Source organism: Arvicola amphibius, chromosome 8 (genome assembly GCF_903992535.2).
Source record: "Arvicola amphibius chromosome 8, mArvAmp1.2, whole genome shotgun sequence".
NCBI lineage: Eukaryota > Metazoa > Chordata > Mammalia > Rodentia > Cricetidae > Arvicola > Arvicola amphibius.
This window is the reverse complement of record NC_052054.1, coordinates 98,690,067-98,707,226: the sequence shown is the minus strand read 5'-3', so window position 1 is coordinate 98,707,226 and position 17,160 is coordinate 98,690,067. Positions and strand designations below refer to the sequence as shown.

The following is a 17,160-nucleotide window of genomic DNA, read 5'->3' as shown; positions in this document are numbered from 1 at the left end:
AGTTTCCAAAACATACATTTTTCACACAGTTCCACCCTCCTTGGTCGCCTGGTCCAAGAGGAGGGCAGATTCTCTTATTCCAATTTTAATTACCAATGTTAACTTTGATATCATGTACTATGCAGTAAATATATCTCTCTATCTGCATGCATATGTATAGGTTATAGCACAGGTGAGCAGAGAGGCTGCAGCAAAGTTCAAAAGGTCTCAGGAGTAGGTTGAGAATCTGTGCCGATAAGAGTATGAACCAGACCAGTGCCAACAGGATAACTGGTGAGAGATGTGATTCTGTACAGTCTAGCAGGGCACACTGCAGAGCAGGTAACCTGCCAGGCTCCTGGGGAAGGTCTGCTCCCCGCCAATCCTTAGACATCCATGACACACATCTCACTACTGATCATAAAGTTTTTTGGCACGTTACCTAAGTCAGTTTGTGACCCTGACTGGAGAACGGTCTGCACCTTCGGGTGTGGTCGGCAAACAAACAGTCTCTCTGGACAGAAAATGGGGGCTCTAGAAAGAGGCTAGTCCCGCCCTCGGGTCAGCTTCACTCCAGGTCTCCAGGGAAACAGCTTCGGCCAACAGTGTTCCTTAGTCCTCACAACAAGCCCTTACTCTTATTTCCAGGGAAACCCAGCCCTTGGCGTCCTGGTTGCCGCAGCAACACTCATGGGCTTGTTTGGTGTGTGGTCTCCACAATCAAGGTGGGGCAGTTGGGCGCCCAGAAGCAAGTGAATTCAACAGGGCAGAACCAGCATAGTGGCCCCAGGTACTGCACACGGGTGTGGGGAGGCACAAGGAGTGCTGAGGAGTCCAGGCACTGCTTTTCTGAGGTGCTGTGCTCTCACCCAGGATGAGCTCCACCTCCAGCAATCCTGAAGACGGGGACACCACTGAGCAGTCTCAGCTGGGGCTGGCCACCGTGATCCAGGTCAGTGAAGTGGCTGCCCTTTGTGACCCCTGGAGAGCAGGTCTTGAGAGCACTTTTCCATAGGCCGTTGCAGGGAAGGCTGCACCTCCCAGGGGCATGCGCAGCACATGCTCTTAGTGAATATGAGCATGTAAGCGTAGACATTTAGACTGGTGCAGAGGCTCAGAAGGCCAGCCCCCTGGAGCCCTGGGCTTGCACCCTGCACACCAAGGTGGGGGGAATAGGGGCTCCTCTGTTCTGACAGCCAGGTATAGGAGCAGCTGGAGCTGAGCTGGAAGGGAAACTTCAATTTGAGGGGACTCCCAATACCCTCTCTGTAGGCTGCAGAAGTTTCTTTTCTATCATCATGGAACTTGCTTGCAGAACAGCACTGATGGAATCATCCATCCCCACATCCCCGTTCTCCTCTCCGCCTCCCATTTTTCAAAGCTCATCTACTTGCCGGTCCTGCTGTCCCTCACCCTAAGCCTCCACATCCTGCTTGCCCTTCGCCGTCATCACCCAACCATGCCAGCCAGGCCGTGCCCATCCTCTGGGGATCACAGTGTGCCCCAGATGGTCCTGCTGACTCAGAGCATTCATGAATTCAGCTCTCAGCCCCTCAGAGCCACGCTGCAGGGGATTGACGTGGTCCTAGGTAAACAGTGCATCAGATGCCCTGGAAGGAGTAGCTGCACAGAAGGTGCCAAGTGGCTAAATGACACGGTAGCACCTTTGCACACATAGGCATACACATCTGCCCACATAGGGCAGACCATGACACAGACAGAGTATTAAAGCCAGTTGGGGTGGAGGAGACGGCTCAGTGGGTGATGGCTGTTGCCATCAAGTCTGATGACCCGAGTCTGATCCCTGGGAGTAACGTGGTGAAGAGGTCCAAATGCCAAAATTTGTTCTCTGACCTTCCCACATACCCTATAGCACACACACACACACACACACACACACACACACACACACCAACCTAGCACACAAATAAATAAGTGTAATTAAGAAATAGGTTAGCTGATGCAACATGACAAGAGATTGGAGGCCACCCTGCAAGTTCTACCTCACGGGGTCTCAGGCTGAGTTCTGAGAGCAAGACTGATGGTGGGTTCAGAAGGAGAGGTCGGCACACCACAGCTCACAAAATACTCCCAGCCCAGCACATCTGAGCATCACATCACCCTGCAAGGACCTGGGCAGCTCCTTTGAGGCTTCAGGGTAGAAGTATGTGGCTGTGTGTTTGCCAGGGGACATGAGGGATAAACCCAGGGTAACGCAAACACCTCTGGGCACGGGTGATGGGGGCTTCTGCCTGCACCTAATCCCACTGTCCCTGGGAAGCTGTCACCTGAGAGTCATACAGAGCCTGGTGAGACTGTTCTGTCTGCCGGGCCACACCCGCTATTTGCACAGCTGTGATTGAGATCTCTGTGCAATTACATCAGGTGAGCATGCAGCAGGAAGGCGCCATGAGATACCCAGATAGGCATATCAGACTTGTGGCAGGACTCTAGGGACCTCCAGCTCCTCTGGCTACATACAGGGAACTGTGGGACCCAGAGAAGGACAGAGGTTGAGTGGGGGAAGCCTCCTATATGACCAGGAGCATGGTCTTTGACCTCAAGCTGCTTCCTGAGACGGGAAGAGCTCCTCAGCATTCCTCTTCCTTCAGTCAGAGTCCCCTTTCCCTTGCCTCATCTGCACACCCTCCCCCAATAGCCTCTGCACAGTGCCCCAGAGCCCCAGCCCCCCAGGCCTTTTGAGAGCTAGAACTGGAGACAAGGACCAGGCTTGGGAGTCCCGAGCTTGATTCTGAGGGACGGGGCACACTGGCTCAGTGAGTTCAAAGACCCCTAAAATTGCATATGGAATGAGGGGCTCTCTGTGCACCAGGAGATGGGGCTTCCTGAGTCCTCTCAGACCCAGGTGATGCGAGTGGTGTGGGAAGATTCCCCCCTCTTGACTTGGATGCTTTAACGGCCTAGAACTTTTCGAACTGTTTCTTTTGGGTTAAGTTCTAGTTTTCTGGGAACTTGTCCATTATAAATTTTCATATTTGTTGGCAGAAGCTGTTGCTATGGTTTGGGTGTGGTTTGAATGTGCCCCCAAAGGGTTCATGAGCTGGAAGTCTAGGGGGTGACGGTAATGAAGAGCGGAAAGTGTTCAGGTCATAGGGCACTGGCCCCAGAAGGGATTGGTGGCTTCTTTCTGGCCCCCATTTCCTTCCAGGAGGAGTTTTTTTTTTTTTTTTTTTTTTTTTTTTAAAAAAAGGCAGCAAATCCAGCTCCTGCACTCTCTGGTTCCTTCCTTCCGTACACCATATACCCTCTTCTTTCACACCTTTTCTTTACGTCCACCACAACGGCTTCTGCCATGCTGGGTGATAGCCAGGCACCTCACCTGCTCCATGAGCTAAATGGCCCACATTTCTATCTATACAAGGGCCAGGCTCACCGTAGCAGCAAGACATGAACCAGGGTAGTGGCTCACGTGCTTCTGACTTTTTAATATCATAGGACCTGAAGCACACAGAGCAACCACCTCTGCTTCCCAAAGGGTCTGAAAAAAGGTGTCCAGAACTTAAGACATGTTTCTTTTTTTTTTTTTTTTGGTTTTTCGAGACAGGGTTTCCCTGTAGTTTCTAGAGCCTGTCCTGGAACTAGCTCTTGTAGACCAGGCTGGCCTCGAACTCAGAGATCCACCTGCCTCTGTCTCCCGAGTGCTGGGATTAAAGGCGTGCGCCACCGCCGCCCGGCTGACATGTTTCTTAAGTACAAGAAAGTTTTGGACTAACCAGGGTGAGCAGGTCTCCCTGAGAATCACCTGCTTCTTCTTCTCCTTGACTCTAGTCTTAGTTGGGGTTCCTAGTGCTGTAATAAAACACCATGATCAAAAGCAACCCAGGGAGGAAAGGGTTCATCTTATAGCTGTATTCCACCATCCAGGAAAGACAGCAGGAACCTGGAGGCAGGAACTGAAGCAGAGGCCATGGGGGGAAGGCTCCTTAATGGCTTGCTCAGCCTGATTTCTTATATAATGGAGGACCATCTGTCCAGGGGTGGTACTGTCCTCAATGCACTTGGCCCTCACACATCAATCATTAATCCAGACAATACCCCACAAGACTTGCATACAGGCCAGTCTTATAAAGGCATTTGTATAGTTTCATCTTCTCGAACTGTCATTCTCATTAAGCACCAACTCCACCAGCTTGCTCTCTGTCTCTGTGTATTTGAACCTCACGTGGACGGAACTGTCTGTCAACTTATTTCACTTAGCATAGTGTCTTCTCAAAGCCCTCCCAGGTCATAGCATGGCTGAGGGATTATTCCTCCTGTGGATGGACCATGCCTTGCTCACCAATTCATTCCTCCATGAGCCACTGAGAGCATCACTGGGATACAGGCTCAAATGCCTGGGTCTTTGGTTTCATTTTTGTGGGGTCTGTTCTAGAAGAATTGAGGGATCCAGCGCTAATTCCACATGAGCCTGCCTTATTTTTCAGTGACTCCTCTATTTTTCATTCCCACTCTCTTTTGCAAATGCATGTGTCTAAAGCAAGACGTTAGCTGTAGGAACTGTTTCCACCCATCACTCATTCAACTGCTGACCACAGCCGATTTGTCAACGCTCTGGACCCACCTGTTCTAATACCAGCTACCCAGGGGTAGTGCTAGGGCTTAATCTTACAGGAGAGAACACATCAGACACTGTCATAGGCTGCCCTTTGTCCTCTGAGTGGCTAGCTAAATCTAAGGCTTCCCCCCAAACAGCTGGGAACACTCAGGCATCACCTGTTGCTGACTTAAAGGGCTCCTTCAGGGAAATTCACAACGTGATGCTAGGGAGAACTGAAGCACCCTGTTGGGGTACCTGCTGGCCCCAGCCCTGCAGCCACTCCAAGCCCCTCACTGGGGGCATTCGTGGGTACTTCCTGTACAAACACTATTGATTACATCCCAGGGACTGAAGTACTAGATCACCAGATGTCTTGGGGTGGGCAGAAAGATCCAGAGCTCTCATCCTGCCTTTGCCATTCCAGAGTTTCCCAGGGACCCAGCCACTCCCCCTCACACTCCCCTTTCAAAGTCACTCCTCACTCTAAAGATCAAGGGTGTGAGGTCCCAGGAGAGCAGGGCCATCAAGGACAGGAGCTGATGGTGGCCCAAATGTGGCCTGGCCATGGTGATAACCACATGCCAGCTAGGGAAGGACACACCGACTAGCTCTGTTCCCAGGGCCACATGCTCAGACACCAGGGCCACTGCACTGACCAGATGGACCACATCTCAGACTTCTCTTACCCATGTTCCAGGGACAGGCCCCTCCCTCCTTGGCAGAACATCCCAAGCCTTGACAATGGCACTCAAGTTTTCTGCCCTGTCTATCCCACCTCCCCTCTCTCTGCTTCCTCCTGTCTCCTCACTCCTCATCCCTTGCTCTTTATCCTGGGCCTTTGCATGCTCTGCAGGCCTGCTGTCTTCCCCAGGATGCCTGTGCGGGTGTTGGGACATAGGAGCAGATAAGACAGACAGCATCTCCATCCTGCTGAGCATTCCCTGCTGTGAGTCATTTTGTAGGTAGTGATTCATACATTTGGCCATCCCAACACGGCTCCCAATTACTTGTGCTGGGAACCTGTCTGAGCCTGTTTGGATGGCAGGCATTGTGCTAGGGGTGGAAGAATAAGTTGTCCCCTTCATCCTCAGCCCCTGCACCAGCATCCAGTCCCCTCATGACTTTAGACGCGTCTGCTCCAGGGGCAATGCCCATACCCCAGCTTGACAGGTACAATCAGGCATGGGAGTGAGGGGTGTCAATCAAAACAGAAGTAAAGCCAGCCTGTGAGACACAGGAGTAGGCATTACAGGTACTGAGTCCAGCAGTCCTGACCAAACCCTCTGCAGGAGAACAAAGTGTTCTTCTCCTACAGTTGGGCCTGCTCTTGACCAGGCCAGTTCACTGACGGGGGTGTAGGAGGGTCCACGGGCATCCAACCAGGTGCACACAAGGCAGGGAATTATTCAGAGACCTGGCTATCCAGAAAACTAGCCCCACAGGTATCTGGGGACCCAGGGTTGAGTCTCAGTCCTAACAGACCCTGCCAGCAGTGATAAACTTGCCCGGCCCCAGCTTTCCCACACAGAGGGAGAAGGGCAGAATTTTCAAGTCGAGATAACTGATTTTAAAATGTCTGCTCCTGAACAGAGGACAGCACTAAGGAACTACAAACAACCTAACCTACATCAACTCTGGAGCCCCTGAGTTTCAGCATCTGGGTAGGCCCTGCAGCCCTTCTGCAGTACTGGATGGGGCCACACGGGGGCACTGTTGGAGCTCAGCATGCAGACATTAGCAGCAAGCCTAGCTACTCAGCGCTGCACTATACAGGACTCTGTCACCCAGCCATGTTCTGCCTGTTGCCTAGGTTAGGGCCTGAGATAGCATCCCACTGGGCTTGTCTGTTGAATGCCCTCTCCCTCGGAGACTTGGTGGAGGGGCTGTCCTGCTTGCCACTGAGTTCTTTATTTAAAAGATATGGGTGAGTTCTGCCTTTCTCCACACCTGAAACAGCCAAGGTCCTTTTTAAATCCATTCTGCTCTCCCCTGGGGTACCAGCACCTAGACTGTCCCCCTGTTTGTGGTCATAGTAGTGAGAAAGAGGCTTTGAATTAGCTTGTGTGCATTGCCTTTTCTGCTTATTGACCCCCTTTGTCTCTGTCACACCATCCCTGCCACAGGAAAACCCTGATAGTCTTCAGGGAGTGGGCCAGTGTGGCTGGCACTGTAAGAGGACCCCAGAGAGAACTTAGGGGTAGTAGGAGCTTCCCACTCACTCCTTTGCAGTCCCTGCTTGGTTCTGGTTCAGATGGGAGAGGGGAAGCCAGCCCTCTTAAACCCCTGGAGAGTTTAATGGTTTTTGTTTGTGTATTTTACTTTGTCTTGTTTGTTTTATCCTTTACCTGCATCCCAAAAGGAGCATGCCAGGCTACCCGCTGGGACCACTTGGGGTGCGTGTCCCTGTGTGCTCTATTCTGCCTCCACTGTTTGAAGCAACAGTGAGAGGCCATTAAACCCTGCTCAAGAAGTCCACTGCAGTGAACACTCTGACTCCTCTTCCTGCCCAACCTAGCAGCCCAGGCAGACCCCTGAGAGCTGAGAGAGGCCAAGCTCCTCTGGGTCTGAGCTCCCCACTGGTCCTTAGCAGTGGGTTGTGCTTGGATGTCACCTGGATTCCCCTTCAGGGTGATCACCATCCCAAATCTGAAAGGGTCATGGCTGTGGGGCAGGAACCTCGGAGGATAGGACAGGGCCCTGATCTGGAGCCCATCCTTGTGATAGGCTCCTTTCCTGGATATGAACCCACATGGAGGGCTGGAGCCCTGCCCCTGACCTCGTCCACCCCCATCCACAACAACTGCTGTCCCCCAACAATGTTTGAATCAAGTTCAAGAATGGGGGAGGATGCATACCCCACCCCCCAGAATTCCCCATTCCAGCCTGGCTCTAGGCAAGGGCAAAAGTACAGTGTGGGGTTCCTAGGCCACAGGAGGATGGGGAGGCCAGTTTACAAGGAAGATCTGAGCTGTTTGCATTCCCAGGGGGTCAGGGGTGGTGGGCAGTGTTGGGACTATTATCGGGGGTGTAGGCAGCTGGTGCTCAGTCTCCCTCCTTTCTAGACTTGAAAACAGCCCCTGGGGCCCTGGAACCCAGGTTGGCCTGAATTTCATACTCCATCACTTCACAGGCGGTGGTGTGATATATCCATGGTCACCTTTCATTTGATGGCACAGCAGGGACCCCTCCTCAGTTCTCTTAGAAGGGGGTTCTGCTCTGACTCAGAGAGTGAGGTAAGGAGGTCAGTCTCCTAGATGGGACTCCCTCCACACAACCACAGAAGAATAGGAGACAATGGCGTTTGCACCCACTATCTCAAACAAACCCACTTGGGGCTAGATCTAGATGACTGACAGGAGCAATGGCCTCCCTGGGGGTCTTTGGCATAGGTTGAGCTGGGGAACACGCTGAGAGCAATAGGAAAGAGCAAACGCAAACCAGCTCATCTGAATCTGATGTCTTTTAGGAAAGTGACCATGGAAGTCCCTTTTGCCAAACCTTGGCGTCCTTCCCACAGTCGGAGGATCCCCCCGCCCCCAAGAGGTTATCCAGGTCCCGCTAGAATCTTCCCCAGAACCAGGCTAGATAGGAAAGATCCTAGCCCTGGAGATGGTGACCCACCCAGGCTGGGGTCCGCTGGTGGCAACACGGACAAAGTCTGTAGGGCATACGCTGGAAACTCCCCTAGCCCCACTCCCCACCACGGGCCAGACTTGGGGATGGGGAAGGAGGCGGTCCCGGGTAAGATCCCCTGAGATCCAAGCCCGGGTCAGCACAGACCTCCTTGCACGACGTAGCAGAGCCCCGCGCCCCTCCCCCGAGCCGTTTGTGTGGAGGCGGGGCGGCCCCCGCTTGCAATCCTCCCTCGCGCGCTAGGGACCAGAGGCGGGAGGGGAGGGCGGGCTGCCAGGGACGCGCCCCTCCCGTCCCCCCTCCGCACCCCTCCTGCTCTGGCTGGGCGTCGACCCATCGCAGGCACCCGGCCACAGCTGGAACCTATTACGCCCCCAGCGCCTCTCGGGACGTCCCGGCTAATAAGTGACCCTCTGTAAACGTTAGGAATGAGTCAAGTTTGTGCTGCGCCGCTGCTTTCCCGTTAGCGGGTGGCGCCGTTGATGCTCCGGGGAGAGGAGGAAGGGGAGGCAGGGTCCTTCCGGCCTGGAGGGAACCTCTAAATGGAGCCAGCATCACGTCTTTAATCTGGGGGCCTGGGGTGCTGATTGCTACCCCCACTAGGCCTTAGGTTTCTCCTGTGCAAAACAGGGCAGCCATGGCTGGGCGCTTCCAACTCCTAGAAAAGCAGGTGAGGCCTTGGTGGTCTTGGGAAGATGTAGCAAGCAGAGCTCCGTTCCTCACCAGTGGAGCTGCTGCACCCAAGGAAATTTGTTTACCACCCACTCAGAGCAAGACTGGGAGGTCCTCTGAAGGAAAGCAAAGTGAAAGCACCTTCCAAGACCACCTAGGGGAGTAAGCCTTTGCCCAGCCTGAAGGGGCAGACTAGCCAGGCCCTGAACTCACTCATCTGCAGCATTTGACCTTTGCAGGATCCTTGGGGGACCAGGACAGGCCCTGTCCAGGGCCCTGGAGAATCTGGATATTGGGGTGACTCCAATCTGACTAACCTAAGACAGGAATCAACTGGGCAGTAGCACATGCCTTTAATCGCAGCACTCAGGAGGCAGAGGCAGGCGGATCTCTGCAGTCATGGCCAACTTGGCCTACAACCAGAATTCCAGGATAGCTAGGGCTACACAGAGAAACCCTGTCTCAGAAAGAAGTGGGGCGGGGGGGGGGGGTGGGGCGGTCATTATATTTAGGAGGACTAGGTGAAAGTCCTGGTTTATCTCCACGGAGATATTCGGGATTCAGAGTAGAAAGAGGCCTGGCTACAGTCAAAAGGAGGTATGGGTAAGGAAGGGGAGTCACTTGGAGAAGCAGGACCTCCCCACGAATGCAGGCCTGAGAGTCAGAACCAGCAGGGCTCCAGATAGAAAAGGTTGTCGGTGGGGGCTGAAAAATGGAAGTCAGGAGACTGCTGAGTGTCACCTGAAGGAGCTCAAGGTGGGAAAGGCATCTGGGGAGTCGGCAAAACTGTGGCTGCTGCCCTGGGAAGCTCTGGGAGTGGGGCCCCCGGCATCCATCACTAGTCTTAGCCCAATGCCTCTAATAATTCAAACATCCTTTATGCACCGGGCAGGTGGGCCACTGTGGGTTGTTCTTAATCCTCATCATATTGTCTGCCCGTCCCATATCTGGAAGTTTTCAGCTGACACGGAACAAATCTGGCCACAGGACCTAACAAGGTCTCAATCCCAGGCCCATTGTTTCCCCCAAAACTGTGCCTTCCCCCCGCCCCAAGAAAATGTTGCTGAGAATCTGAGAGCCCAAAGACCATGCCTAGGTAGGAATCATGGATAGACAAGAAGCTGCTCCCGTGGTATTGATGACCTTGAGTTTTAGGGCCTGAATTTCAAAGCCAGAGGCCCACAGCTCTGAGTCTTGGGACCAAGAGGCTTATGGCTCCAAGCCTTCAGTCAGAAGTTTATTGCTTTGGGTGCCTGAAACCAAGGTCCATTGCTCTGGGCTCAGACTACTTGTCCGTGTCCCCCGTTCTAGGTACCCCAACTTGCCTCTAGAACCCTCGGCAGCTCTCCCAAATTCTTCTGGGGTTTGCAGTCTACCAAATCTAGGCTCCACCCTCAGGCTCTTCACTGAGTTCTAGCTTTCTCGTTAGCTTTCTTTTTTTAAAGATTTATTTATTTATTTATTATATATACAATATTCTGCCTGCATGTATCCCTGTGAGACAGAAGAGGGCACCAGGTCTCATTACAGATGGTTATGAGCCACCATGTGGTTGCTGGGAATTGAACTCAGGACCTCTGGAAGAACAGCCAGTGCTCTTAACCTCTGAGCCATCTCTCCAGCTCAACTTCTGGGTTTCTGCCCTCAGTTGCTGTCTTGAACACTTCAGCTGCCATGCCCGGCAATAGAATAGCTCATGGCTCCAGGTGTCAGGCTTCTTGGCTCCTCGTACCCTCTAATGCAGCCATTTCTGCTTCTGCTAAGACTTAGAAGCTTGAGGTCTTGTCTCTAATTCATTCAGCAAGCCCAGCCCGTGTTGCTCATGCTAAAGACCACAATGTGGACAAAGAAACCATTTGGAATGAGCTTTTTTATTGGCTCTGATGTTGCAACACCAAAGGGTTGGAGACAGGAGACTGCTCTAACTCGAGAAGAGTGACCGGCAAGCTGCTTAGATAGCTGGGAAAGGGAGCCACACGCTTGCGGTCAGTCAACCCCAAGCCTCATGTTTTCTACTGAGTGACTAGAGAAAGTGCCCGCCCTTTAGTCTGAGTCGGCGCAGGACTTAAGCCCAATCTTCTTAGCTGGAAAAAGGATTAGAGGTGAGCTGTGCTGACCTAAGCTAGGAATTTTCTCAAACGGCCATTTTCTTGATCACCTCATTTCTGCCAAAGCACAGCCTGCGACAGGCACAATGCCACCCCACAAGTGGGGAGACTTAAGGCATGTGTCTTGAGTGACCAGCCACGCCCCACTTTGCTATCCCCAAGACTCTTTGCTACATGGAAGTGACCGTGTGGGGGCACTCATTGACCCCAGTGAGCTTGTGTGAGGGGCCTGCAAGTCACTCAGGGCCTGCACCAATCAGAGCTCTGGGTGTTTTTCAGAAGCTGGAAGACACCATCCTGAGCCCCATGGCCAGCAGGGAGGACCGGGCACTGACTGTCCGTGGAGAAAGCCAGCGGGCCTTACCCACCCCTGTGCCAGCCCGTATCCGAGAGATCGTGTCAAGCAGCCTGGTGGAAGAGCCACTCTCAGGTGAGGGTGCTGAAGCTTCTCGGGTACCCGTGGGACCTCAGAGCAGCATACTGGAGTCTGACCCTAGGGAGCCACACCGTTAGGACTGTCTGTGGCCCTTGCTGCCCATCCCAGACTCTCCTAACCCCATTTTTCTCAAATGGGAAACAATCTCCCCATTGGGTCCCCAGGAGTCATGCAGATAGCTACGAGGCTGTTATCAGTGCTATATGGAGGTAATCTCTGTGTTGTGGCACCGTTATGTCATTGTGTCTCGATTTTATCCATCTTCATTTTTTTTCTCCACCAAAGTGAAAATCCTAAAGGTTGACATTTCAGTCTAAGTTGAGCCCAGACATCCTGAACTTTGTCTTTGCCCTGCATCCAGCCCCATACACATCTTACCATCACACTGTAGGAACAGGCTCCAAGGAATCCATCCCTGAATGAAGGCCAAATAGGATTCAGGCTCCCTGACCCCCAGTTGAGCTCATTGCTCCCTTCTGCTGGGGTCTTGATGACCCCTTTGTGTCATAAGGAGGGCCCTGGGCTACTGTTGGGAAAGAACAGAGAAACACCACTGCATATTTGGAAAAGCAATCTTTCTGGTGGCAGGGTCCTGCTACCTCAAAGCAGCATTTCCACTACTGCTCAGGACCCAGACACAATGGGTGGTACCCAGTGTCCCCCACACATGCTTTAATGGGTAGGGACTTGACCTGGCCATGCATGGGTCTGAGAAGGTTAAAGATGTTTACCAAAGGCAATAAGGGTAGCAAGGGTGCTTAGTAACAGGAGAGGAAGTGAAGTTCCTCATGGAAGCCCTCTCCTGTTGGTACAGACCTAACCGTAGGATATTTGAGGAGGGCCCTGGCCTGATCTTGATGCTGCGCTCACCACAGGGCTGCGGGAGCTGCCAGCTACTACAACCCATACACAGGAGGAGAGTGAACTCCTGCAAGAGGAGCTGGCCCGGTTGGAGGACCTGTTGGCTCAGGCAGATGCTGAGCGGGAGGAACTGGTTAGCAGGTGTCACATGGTCAGCCAGAGGGTGAGTGTGTAGCTGGTACTTGCAGGCCAGTGTTCCCAGTCGAGCCCTTGTTAGGGACCACCTCCCAGGACTGGTGATTATAGTGGCGGGTCCATCAGTTAGTCTCAGGACCTGGGCAACAGATGGAGGCTAGTCATAAGCAAGTGAAGCCGATGTCCCCTTCAGATGTATGTCTGCTCCAGGAGCTCTATGGCGTGACTGGGTCAATGATGACCCGCTGGTCCCAGAGCTTTGTCAATCATAATCACAGAACCAGCTTCTGAACAGAAGAGAGAGCCAGGAAGGGTTGGCCTCAGACCCCAGGCAGAGCCTGTGGGAAACATTTCTGCTCCAGCCCCTAGCCCTTTCTCATGCACCTACTTACCGCCAGGCTTCAGAATGGGAGACATGAGGGGTGACCTCTGAGGTATAGGCTTCAACCAGAAGTTTGGGGGGATGCCTGTGGACTAGGGGATGCCTTTTCTATGAAGGTAAAGAAACTTGGGCAGAAAAGAAAACTCCAGGCTGGAGCTCTTTCCACACGTTATCCTCTCTGAGTCATGAGAGCTTCAGAAGCAGAACTGAAGGAAAGGACGTGGTAAGGGAGAAGAGTGGGGGCTCTGACTCCCTAGCACCCACCACCAAGCCATCTATGGACCTAGCCTGAGCTCTGTGTGGCAGGCAAGATGAGGAATCTAAGGCCCAGCCCTGGCCAGTGTTCCCCAACACAATGGTTCTTGTGCCCGCCTTGAGGGGGTTGCACAGCAGATTTATTGCACATAATATATTTACATTATGATTCATAAAAGTAACAAAATTACAGTCATGAAATATTGACAAAATAGTTTATAGTCTGGGGGTGTCACCACAACATGAGGAACTGTATTAAAAGGTCGCAGCATTAGGAAGGCTGAGAACCACCACCCTAATGCCCTACAACCATGCCCAGGCCCAGTCCTTCCCTGGATCTGCTCATCCTATGGCTTGTAACTGTGGCAAACCAGAGGCTTGCCGTGCTTGGCCATGCTTGGCCATGCCTTCGAATACAACCACATTAGCCCTAAGGTGCCCACCTGCCGCTGGGTCCCAGTTCTCGGATGTCCTTTCCACCAAACGTGGAAAATGCTGTTTTCTTTAGCTCCATCCCTAGAATCCCTCTAAGAAAGACAGCGAGGAGCTTCTTATCACGGCGTGGCTCAGGAGCTCCATGAGGCTATTCTTCCTGTGAGCCTCTGCCCTGGTGCATTCTGGGGGAAGGGATCTTCCTAGCACAGGGCGGGGGATGTTGAGAAGGGACCTCAGGGAATAGAAGCTGCAGATGTCCTTCCAAAGAGGAGTAAACTAGTAAGCTGTGAGTCAGAGCTCAGCCCAGAGCCAGATAGAGGGGGGTGCCAGGAGACCCTGCCCCAAACTACTCCCCAGCACATGGGGGAAGCTGGGCTAGGGGTTTCCAGCATGTCCTCCCCAGATGACGATACAATGCCTTATCACTGGAGTTCTCTGATCCCAACTGTCACACTGCTGGTGGCTGATAAACAGGTCTTTGGCCATCAGCCACCCCTGTGTCCCATCACCGTTCCCTGCGGCTCTTTGTATTTTCCTCCAAGAACTTCCTGGACCCCATGACTTCCTAGGCTCTGGGTTCAGATCCCCACTGTAGTAATGGCTGAGTGGCTCTGAGCAGTAGGCCTTGGGTGTGCCTTTCCTGACTCCTGCATTGTTCCCAGTCTCCTTTCCTAACCCCTTGGGTTAGGATGCTCTCTGTATTGGTAGAAAGGGGACTTGGCTTCAAGTGAGTTAGTTCCCACCTCCTAAGAATGGGGGTTGAGAGTGGAGGTACAACTTGGAAAATGGGTCAAGTCAGAGAGCCCAGATTCATGTCCCATGCAGGCATGGCAGAGCCTGCTTTTCAGCTGTCCCTGCTTCCAGCCACCAGGGGTGAAGTGTCTCCAGGGACTTCCGGAGCCCTGCCCCCTGGTGGTCCCACCACTTCCATAGTATTCCCAGGCCTAATAGTGCCCAAGCATCATCCGCTCAAACAGTATGCTTCCCTTGCCCCTCCTCTGTGGGCCACAGGCACTGGACAGAGAAGCAGGGTATGGACAGGCCCCTGGGAAGCCCTGTCTCCTGCCTCTTCCCAGAGTGAGCTTTATGTCAAAGATGCTCTACCTGAATGACTAGAGAGAGGTGGACCAGGTGGGCTCAAACTCCTTCCTAGCTGCAGGCCCGCCTGGATACCACTGAGGCCCGGCTTCGGAAGTCAGAGCTGGAGCATAGCATGGACTTGGAGGAGGCCCTTAGCCGGCTGGAGGCCTCACAGCAAAGGTGAGACCCAATGGACAGGCTATCGGGGTTGCAGGAGTGTGGCCATCATCCCAGAGGGGGCAGACCTCACTCTGCCGCTACTGGCCAACCCATTAAAGTTAACTTTGACTGTGAAAATTGGCGCAGGGGAAGGACCCTTGGAAGGAGGGGTCATCGTCAAGCAGAGCTGAGTACCATGCCGCTCTCTCTTGCTTTCCACTGGAGACCACTCCCATATCCTCACATACAGCTTCTCACCCCTCAGGGACAGGGAGAGCGAGAAGGGAGAGAAAGGGCAGTCTGTAGAGTGGGCAGCAGATCCCCTGCCCTTCCCTGTGGCACAGGCCAAGGCACAGACAGTACAGAGCTGAGAGCCCTCTCATAACTGCTGGGTGAGTGAGACGTCTCCTAGCTCTTTAATAGTGATTATCTTTACCCCTGAATACAGGGAGCAAAGACATAAGAGAGGCTTGAAGCCTTAATATCCCAAAGCTGGGGCCAGGGTTCTTAAGAGGAGCCATCTACAAGTGACAGCTGGCGTCAGAGATGACCTTGTTGTCCTCTGCCCACACTCCTCAGTATATATTCCCACCTCCTAGACATGGGAGCATCCATGTCAGGCCCAGAGCAACTGAGGGGGAATCTGCTCACTCCTCCCCACCCACAGCAGGAATAGGTTTGGGCTCATGGGCAGCTTCCCAAGGCACAGCCATTGCCAGAGGCTCCCTGACCCCATTCCCTGAGTGTGATGCCAGGACTCCTGGCCATCACTGTTGGTGGGTTACCACAGTCAACCATGAGCCATTGGCATACACAATCCTGGGTGCCCTTCTCTAGCTTCCCTTACCACGCCAACCACAACTGCAGAACTCTTGGCTCCAAGCCTCTCTGATGTCAACAGGCCCTTTTGTTCAGACTTGGCAAGAATGCACCACACCCCAGTCCCAGAAACAGCCCTTAGAGCCCCACTTGAGCGGATCTCGCCATCACCAACATCCTGTGGTTGGCTTATCCTCCAGGAATCTGGCGGAGGGAGAAAATGCTGAAGAGCATTTTGAAAACCCATTTTGAGGGGGAAGAAGAGCCTCAGGGGAGCCTGATGCCTGAAAAGCTGACAGGATGGCTGGCATCTCCCAGAGGTGCCCAGCTCCTGCCAGCCTGCCCCTCCAAGGCTCCCTTGGAGCCTCCCGTACCTTATCAATTTCTTACAGGGAAAGGAGTGGCTAGGGGTAAGGGAGAACTTGGGAGAACAGGAGTCTTGGGAAGGAAAGATGATGCTGAGCTGGCCCTGGGGAGAGTTCTTCTGATGCTGGCTTCATGTGGGGCTCCTTGCAGGTGGTCGGTGCCACTTAGGAGTACGGGGGGGGGGGGGGGATGGGGTGGCGTGCACCTGAGCAAGCGCGGGAGCCTCAGGGCACCGTTTAGGCCCTTGGTTTAGACCCCTGGGCTGCATGTGTCTCCTTAGGAAGTCACCACACATGAAGCTGTGGGTTTTGTTCATCTAGGAGCATGGGCCTCTCCCAAGTAAACACCCTCCTGCGGGGACAGCTGGAGCACATGCAGAAGGCCAACGACACACTGGCAAGGGAGCTGGCCAGAACAACACACAGCTTGCTCCGCCTGCAGGGCAAGCTGGAGCTGCGGGAGGTATGTCGCTGGTCCCCAGAGCCTGCTCCTGCTTCTGCCTGTCTAATTTGGTGCCTGTAGCCGATGGTAGGTGAGCAGCAAGGAGCAGGCAGGGGGATGCTGGCTTCATACCATCCCTCCTGGTAGGAGACCTCACCATCCATTCTGCTTGGTCACAGCAGTCTGTGTCATGAGGGACAGCTCGGTCCCCTCTCGCCTTGGGGAAAGAAGAACAAGACTGGAGGGTTCTTGGGTTATTCCTGGCTCTGATGTGGGACATTGTTGGCTTCACAGAGAAGCTGCTTAAAGGACCTGTGTCACACAGCTATCCTTAAGCTCCTAGCCAGACACCACCAGAGACCCATACTCTTGCCCACTCGAAGTGTAGTCTCAGGGAGTAATGTTACAGGCCTTGAGAGGTATCTGGGTTTGGTCTACTGATCTGTCAATGGACGTGGGATCTCCTGAGAAGGGTGTGGTCTTGGAGAGGTGACACTATACAACTGAAGCTAAAGGAGTCCTTTGATAGCCCATCCAAGTGTTCTGCACACACCAGTGGCAAGATTTCCCTTCTGAAGTCACTTGAAGGATAGACGCTCTCCATATGAAAGCAGGAGCTGAGGGAGATCCCTAGGCCTGTGTCCACATACGTCCCTTCAAACAAATCCATGTCAGATACGCCATCACTGCCCTGCCCTCAGAGGTCAGGAAAGGCAGCCATAGAGGCCCCCGCCCCTGTCCCACACCTGTCATTCCTGGCAGCAACTACAGTTGACACATCTGCTGTCACCACTTCTGCAGGAGACAGGAGGATATCCGTGACAGTTAAGGTATGAGGAGG

At 53.4% G+C, this 17,160-nt stretch overlaps 1 protein-coding gene across 1 annotated transcript in view; it reads left to right on the top strand.

Moving 5' to 3' along the window:
• The first annotated feature begins 853 nt into the window (after positions 1-853).
• Crocc2 (ciliary rootlet coiled-coil, rootletin family member 2) overlaps positions 854-17,160 on the top strand; it is a 61,885-nt gene continuing 45,578 nt past the window's right edge. Inside the window, exons 1-5 of the mRNA XM_038340768.1 lie at positions 854-931; positions 11,230-11,380; positions 12,262-12,410; positions 14,608-14,714; positions 16,199-16,340. Of these exons, the coding sequence (XP_038196696.1) occupies positions 854-931; positions 11,230-11,380; positions 12,262-12,410; positions 14,608-14,714; positions 16,199-16,340 (627 nt within the window). The remainder of the gene's footprint in view (positions 932-11,229; positions 11,381-12,261; positions 12,411-14,607; positions 14,715-16,198; positions 16,341-17,160) is intronic.